The sequence below is a fragment of the Populus euphratica genome, unplaced genomic scaffold, assembly GCF_000495115.2.
Source record: "Populus euphratica unplaced genomic scaffold, PopEup_1.0 scaffold804.1, whole genome shotgun sequence".
NCBI classification, from domain to species: Eukaryota; Viridiplantae; Streptophyta; class Magnoliopsida; order Malpighiales; family Salicaceae; genus Populus; species Populus euphratica.
In genome coordinates, this window is record NW_011500593.1 from 27,950 (window position 1) to 36,091 (window position 8,142).

The 8,142-nt window shown below is 35.3% G+C and overlaps 2 protein-coding genes across 2 annotated transcripts in view; both read left to right on the forward strand.

Moving 5' to 3' along the window:
* Positions 1-1,438, forward strand: part of LOC105115550 (bark storage protein A-like) — a 3,787-nt gene extending 2,349 nt beyond the window's left edge. Inside the window, exons 2-5 of the mRNA XM_011012463.1 lie at positions 34-179; positions 264-473; positions 567-746; positions 1,108-1,438. Coding sequence (XP_011010765.1) covers positions 34-179; positions 264-473; positions 567-746; positions 1,108-1,263 — 692 coding nt within the window. The 3' untranslated portion in view covers positions 1,264-1,438. The remainder of the gene's footprint in view (positions 1-33; positions 180-263; positions 474-566; positions 747-1,107) is intronic.
* A 6,447-nt stretch (positions 1,439-7,885) lies between these two features.
* LOC105115551 (putative glycine-rich cell wall structural protein 1) overlaps positions 7,886-8,142 on the forward strand; it is a 463-nt gene continuing 206 nt past the window's right edge. The window contains exon 1 of the mRNA XM_011012464.1: positions 7,886-8,114. Within this exon, the coding sequence (XP_011010766.1) occupies positions 7,886-8,114 (229 nt within the window). The remainder of the gene's footprint in view (positions 8,115-8,142) is intronic.

An 8,142-nucleotide genomic window follows, 5' to 3' on the forward strand; every position in this document is an offset into this window, starting at 1 on the left:
TTTTTTTATTTTGGCTCTTTTAGGTCCAAGCAGCTGCAGCAACACAACAAATGCTGGACATGTTTGATATAACAGGAATAGTCCATTTTGGCATTGCTGGAAACGTAAACAATTCCATGTCCATTGGAGATGTTACGATCCCGGAACAGTTTGCTCACACTGGCATTTGGGATTGGCTGGTACAAATTCGTCAATGCCTGTCATCTCTTCTCCATCTTTTTCTTGTTATTTTGTTCTTTATAAAAGAAGTATACACTTGACAGAATCCTAAAGGACCATTGCCCACCAATGATATTGCTGAATTGGACTTTGGAAGCTACAACGTACCAAAAGGAGATGGGATGAATCTGTTGGGAAAGATTGGATATAGTTATGAGCAGTTCTTTTCTGAGTCAGGGAAGCCTAATACTGCCATACCATTATTTTGGGCACAAATAAGCGAACAATGGCTTCAGCTTGCCGCTGGCTTGGAGGTTAATTATCTTGATTTGTGAATGTTGCTTCCTTTTCTATATATATATATATTTTCCAGTTTTGATGAATTTTTCAATCCTGATATACTCCAGGGGATGGAACTGGAAAGGTGTGTGAATTCAAGTGTGTGCCTTGCTCGAAAGCCTAAGCTAGTCGTTGGCCTCAGGGGTTCAACAGCCAATATTTTTGTGGACAACGCAGCTTACAGGGATTTCCTTTATCAAACTTATGCTGTTTCATCAGTGGATATGGAGAGTTTTGCTGTAGTTATGGTAAGATTCCTCGGTTTGCTCTTCAGTTTTGATAGTTCATTTTTCTTCTCTTTTTTGTGTCCCCATCTCCTCGCATAACGATGTCTACGTGAGGCAAAGAACATAATATGCATTATGAGAGCACCTTCTCAGCTTGTGTTCAGACCAACTGTGCTGCATAATAGCAAGCGATTAGATCCTTAGAAATGCAATGAAAGATTTAGGTTTTGGAGGACTGAATCTAACCAATTTGAGTGGTCTGACATTGTTGAAGTTTATTAGTAAATTGTCTAAGATGCTTGCCTTTTCAAACCAGACTGTTACAGTCGACAATTGTATTTTGCTCTTGAAGATATTTTAACAATTTATGGTGGTTTCCCAGACAAGCTTGTCAAACGGGCATCCTGTGATTGTCATCAGAGGGCTATCAGATTTAGCTGGAGGACAGACCGGACAGAATGCAATCCAGACATTTGGAGCCTTAGCAGCTCGCAATGCTGCCCAAGCTGTTGTCAAATTTATCGGATGTCTGTCTTAATACTAATCATCAACTAGCTTTCTCATATAATGTGTTACAACACTGCAAATTCTTCCACAAAGAACATATCTTATACCCACCATTAAAACCAACAATCAGTTTATTTTATTGCCAGTTGGGAGTGACTTGCGTGATATATTTGTCCATAGCAGCTTAAGTACAATCTTATGAATAAGTTGAAAGTCGCGAAGATAATCCATCTTTTGGATCTCAAGACAAACAATCATAATTCCAGATTAGTTGAAGATAGTATCATGCATACACATCGAACTTCTCCCAAAGAGAACATGCTAGCAACCAATCCTCAGGTGAGATCAACTGTATGCAGAACACGTAAAATAAATAAATAAAGGGTCTATTAGCATCAGTGAGAGCTGCCAAGGAATCAAAAGTTCAACATGGATTGAAGTAATACTCAGTAAAACGAGGAATGCTCATGACATCAAACAAACCTGTGCGAGCACGGTTGGAGAGTCCATACAACATTGATTGATCACTCCTCCAGCTTTCTTTAGAGGAAATCTGACAAAATCTGCCAACTGAGCAAAAACAAAGAGAGATTGAAATTCTCTTCGATGGAAGAAAATTAAGTAAAAGAGGATCCATTTAACATGAGAATTTACTCAGCATACCAAAGCAAGTAATACTAAGAATATCCATCTAAATCTCTCTTATCAAGCATTAGCCATGAGAGATACACAGAGAGCCAACAAAACAGACTTGACTTGACAGGACAGTTGTTGATGATACATGGCACGTGCAGACTCTTTTGTTACTGGAGATATGATACCAACACTCTACAGCCAATCTTTCATCTCTTCTTTGGAATCCATTTCCTCGTCATCCCCATGACTACTTTGAGTGCTCGAGCCTGGCAAAGCCTCTGCCTCACCTTCTCTGCTAGCATGACCATAACTCTTTAGCCTCCTTACACCTCAGAACATAAAGCCGCAGCCAAAACCAGAGCTATAAAACAACAACGGCTTAACTCAACACACTATACATAAGTCAAAACATAACTATTGCAGTCCTGTTACAAAGCTAGACATTCAGTCAAATATTCACTTCTCACATAATCTAACCAGTGCAACAGCCTGTGTACATAAAATTTCATGTCAAGTTACCTCAACTGCTATTGTTAAATAGAACAAAAAATGTCCACAAGCTATAAGCTTTCGGGGGGAAAAAAAATGATAAAAGAAATTACCATAAGAGCATTCAAGTCTTGAAAATGCCTCTTGCAAGCTCTTATTCATCCCTTTCCAAATTGAACCATCCACGTAAGAAGAACCTAACACCTATTTTTGGGAACCATCTCACCTTGTCCTTGTGTTCAGTCCATAATTTGTTATTGCTAATCTAGTTGCCCCAGAATACATGACTGTTCTCCAATCAATTTATAACAAAGGTCTATTTCATTTGGATAGGTAAAGAATTACGTAATTTCTAATCAGAATTCTTGTAAACGTTTTTTTTTTTCATATAATGTCACAATCCTGAAATGATTTCATAGCTTAATGTTAATCGTTATGAAAGTAGGAATCCGTGAACGAAATTTATCGTTAGATACTTTTTCGCTTCTATGAGAGGGTGCGCGCATAGAGACTTTAAAGGCCTTACAAATACGGGCTTGGAGTTAATTAAGAACAGGAGCCCACTTAAAGTTAAAACTGGCCCATTTAGCCCACTTAAAGTTAAAAATCACGCGTGATTTCCTTACCGTTATAATAGATACACGAAATATCTTGACTTTCCACTGAAATCTCCCAACTCTCCCCTTCCGTTTTCCTTTGTTTTGTTTGATGGCATTTTGCCCTGGGTTAGGAAATTCCGGTCCAAGATTACGGGCTGGTGCGCGGGCTCTAGTCGAACAATTCCAGCGACAATACAATACAAAACCTCCCCCCCTCTCTCTCTTAACGCCTGCCGAACGGTACCAAACGATCTCCTTAGTATTCTCTCTGTTTTTGTTCTATTAAAGATTAGGGTTTTGATGTTGTGGACTTGTGTTGAAATTATCAGCAATTCAATTTGCAAGATTTTGGGTCTTCGGCACCCGAACTGAAAGCAGAAAGGAAAACCGGAAAAGTTCTCCTTTCGCAATAATTTCAATGAAAGAAATCAATCGAGAAGATGTAACGAAACGAGGTGCTATGCCAGAGTGGATTAATTAAGGCACTTTTTGGCACTGAACTTGTAAGAAGGTGGATATCTTCACCTTTGTTTTCCTTAGCAGTTGGATTGTCTAGAAAGTTCGTCACATTATGAATGACGACGATTGACGGGGTTACAAGTATTTATAGAAGTGAATCAATTATCAATATGCTAGTTAACTTTATCCTTGATTATGAAAAAAATAAATAATAATTATATAATTATCTAAACTAGGTAATATACAAAGCATATATAAATTAATATAATCATTACATCATCTAGAATATTAGTCAGTATCTGCTCCATTAATCAACAGTATCTGCAATATCCATAGGGATCTACAACCGCTCTGTTATCTTCAAGATTCCTTCTCCACCTAGATCCAGTGAATTAACTAATCTAAACTTGTTGAGCAAACTATAAAACCGACTAGACAACAGAATAATATTGTGGTAGAACAGATTGAATATGTGGACGTAAGCATCAAATTGATTGTTGGACTGAAGCCCTCGGTTGACAAACTGATGGTTATGTAGTTAAAAATCCTTCACAAGTGCCATTCTTAAATTTTGTATTTTTTTGTTGTAGCAAATCGTAAGCTCCCAAATGTAAAAGATTTTACGTTGCAATGAGTGGTTGATGATACATTAAACTAAAACAAGTCTTTTTTCTACTTTCTTCTCTGTTTCTTTTCTGGGAAAAAAGAAAATGGCCAACACTGAGTCTTATAACAAACAGCAGATAACCGGCTAGCTGCTAATGCATGTTTATTGTACGCTACCCTATTACTCTCCCCCCATGTCAATTGCCAATCCTTGATCAATGGGAAATTAATCGAGGCTGATGATACTATAAATAATTTGTGCATATCCATGAAGAGAATCTCCAGATCACATTCACATAATGGTTGCCACTAATTCATAACATGATAATGACTTCCATTTCTTCCATATCACCAAAACTCTACCAAACCAAAGTTGTCTCCCTGGTAGTGCGTTGAACAAGTATTCTCTCACATTCAATCTGCTATTGGAGAGGAACATTCGAGAGCACCTTCCGCCAGCCATTGTTGAAGAATGTCCCCATAATAAATAATGAATTATACACCTGATCTATTTGTGAATTCCAAATGCACAAGTGCTTGGAAGTTGCGATTCATTCACATTACTTGATAGTCAGAAATTGACGATAGCCCACGCATTTCTATTTTGGTCGAGGATATGATGGATAGGTAGCGATTATTGAAAGCAAGCGTGCTATGCAATTGGACAATTTTGGATGGTGAGCTAGCAGGTGTTTGTGGCCTGAGATTTTCGGGATATTCTGGAGAGTAGAATATGGCATTGAGATGTACATTGGAAGCTAGATACGTATGATACTTCAACAATTTATTCACATTAATTTATGGCTTATTTTTTAGGAAAACATGTGAAGCCGGCTGCTAATTTTGATAGCAAAACACTACTAGAAAATTCACAAATGAACACACCAACAAAATGTTTTTTCAAAAAATTATAGTGAATTTTTCTGAATATACCTTTGTATTATCCATAAGTAAACACCGACAAAAATATTCTATTAGTATATTCCAAAAAAATTATAATGAAAAAATAAAATAGATAAAAAGTACAATGATATATCATTTACACTAATAAAAATACCAACAAATTTTAAAATACCAATATATACATTGACAAATTAAGACCATCGATATATTCCAGAAAATATTATAGTTTTTTATCTCTCAATTGTACAATTAATTATGTTCCATACATACATGATCACCGACAAAAAATAGGCATTGATATTTTTTCAAGAGCTAATGTAGTGTTCACTTCTTACTTGCACTATTATTACTGGTCATTGGGTACAGGATAATTGACAGACTTAAAAGTTGTTGGTGATAGTTGGCGGGTTTTTGAAAATTTTAAATTAAATTGAAAATTTCAATTTAATATTATAGACATAAACATTGACAGAAAAATTAAAATGTTAATTTTTAATTTTCTGATGGTAAAGACAGTGTTAATGCTTGGTATGTTAAAATATTTGATTAAATTAAAATTTTCAGTTAAACTTTATAGACAAATACACTAACAAAAAAACTAAAAATATTAATATTTAATTAGTTTTTAAAAACATCATTGGTAAAAAAAGATCCAAATTAAATGCATGTTTCTCTTCTTATCTCTTCCTCAACAACTTCTTCTTTCCTCATCTTGTCTCAAATCTTCATCTTTTTTTTTTTCTCTCTCCTCCATGTATTCTCTTCCTTTCTTTTCTCCTTTCTTCTTCTTCATCTTTTTTTCCTTTTCTCCTCTCTTCTTCTCATGTTATTTAATATAATTTTCAATTTTTCTCTCTTCTCAGGCTCGGGGAAACTCATAGTGATACTAATGTAAGATCATTCTTCTTTTTTTTTGTTTCTTTATGGTTTTTTTGTGTTTGTATTTTTCTGTTCATGAACGTTGTTGGAAATTTTTTTAATTTTTCTGTTTTAATTGATTGTGTGAATGTTGTTGGTTTTTTTTTTTAAATTTTAAATTTTATTTTTCTATTCTTTAATGATTGTATAAACGGAGACGAGATTACATATGAGTAATATGTATGCTTCATCTTATTTGCCCCACGGTCTCAGCGAAGACCCGCCTTCTCCTCTTCCTTCGACGCCTCTATTCTATATTAATTGTATTTTAATTTATGAATATTAAATTTATAACAAATATTTAACTTTTATATTAATCTAATTTATTTTCTATTTGTGTTTAATATTTTTTTAAATTATTATTAATGGAGTTACCAATAATTTAAGTCCGTTGGTATATTCAAAGAATTGAAAAAGAATTACTACAAATACCACTGCTACTGTTTACTGACCGAAAAAATAAGAGAAGGTTCATTTGATGGTTATATCCAAATTCAATAAAGGAAATACTAACAGGTAAAAAAACTCATCTATTAAATGACATACGGATTTTCTGTTAGTGATTTATTATATTCATCGATGGAAATCCTAATAGAATGAAGCTAGTAATTTTTTTTTGCATGCTTTGTCTGTCAATTAATTATTAGTAAAATTATTATTGATAGACTCAACGACATATCACAAATTACCGAGGAGAGTTTTTTCTGATGAATGATTTTTTTCTGTGAGCGGATTAAAAAAATTCATGCTAGGAGACTATGAGTATAAATATCAATAAAAAAATAAGTCAATAAATTTAAAAATTCTATAATGATTTAGTGCTCTTATCAACAAGAACACCAAAGTTGAATACTATTAGTATTTACTATTAACATGTTTTGTTCAAGAAAAAATATGGAAGAAAAACAAGAGAGGATATGTTTGAAAGCACAACCACTCTATGGAAGAAAAAAAAAGTTCTAGAACTCTTACATGGACTTGTTAAAGTATGCCATTGAAGGATGCGATGATCTGTGCATATGGAACTGAAATTCAATCTGTGCAAGAGTAGAAGACTACTGTTCAGTATAGCAACCACGCAGATGGCCTAACATTCTGCTAGCAGTGATGCTTTCATACACCGGAACAGACAATGGAACGCGGTTTTTAAGCACAGATCTATTTATTTATATTCAATGGCGGAAAGTGTAACCGAAATAAGAAAATATTGACTGAACAACCCAGTTTGTTGTGGAAGTTTAGCCCATTGTTAGCATCCACGCAGAGTAGAAAGATATCTGTGTACATAAATCACTACCGTTAGCGGATAAACTTACGCGTAAGGAGACAATCGTTAGCACAAATCACCGCAGGACAGCTACCAGTACATGGGAAAATTAATACGTGTACTCAAAAGTGGAGCTCAAATTAATATGAACAGAATGATAAAGAGTGGGAAATGCATGCTATTAGTCCCATTGCCGAAGTCAAATATTACAAGATACGGCTAAGTAAATAAAAGCAAAAGGTGGGGATAAAGCTTGTATTCTGTTGCTTATAGACAGAAACAGACAGTCCTTTGCGATCGTGATCGGAAATATAATTGGGGTTATTTTTTAAAATATTTTTTATTTAAAAAAATATATTAAAAAAATTATTTTTTTTAAATCAGTAAATTAAAATAATTTAAAAATATATTAATTTAAAATAAAAAAAACTTCAAATTATTTTAAAACACATTGCGAAACACTCGTAAAGACCAACACCCCACCACCGACGCCCACCACTGAAACAGAAACCCAAAGCACACGTTCCTTTCTACAACAGTCAAGATCACCAAGTGAGAGGTACTAGGAATTTAAGACACATTTCAAAAACCGTGTCTCGTTACCTTTACAATTAATGCCGTACTTTTCAAAAACCTTGTCTTGTCACCTTTACAATGCCTATATATACGGTTACCACTTCAAGCATTTCCAGTCAACAAAGCATACTGGTTTCTCATATAGCGAGTGGCACGCATAAACATACAGATACATTGAGCGGCGAGAGTATAATCTGGAAATGGCAAGCCCAAGAGTGTTAGGGACTGCTTTCCTGGTCTTGCTTATTTTAGACCTCACCTTTGCTGCTAGGACACTGCAGTCAATCAGTGGAGGTGGAGGTGGAGGGCAGGGAGGAGGTGGTGGTGGTGGTTCTGGATCAGGACTCGGGTCAGGTTATGGTTCTGGGTCTGGATATGGGAGCGGTGAAGGATATGGTGCTGGTGGTCATGGAGGAGGTGGAGGCAGAGGCGGAGGCGGGGGCGGGGGCGGTGGCAG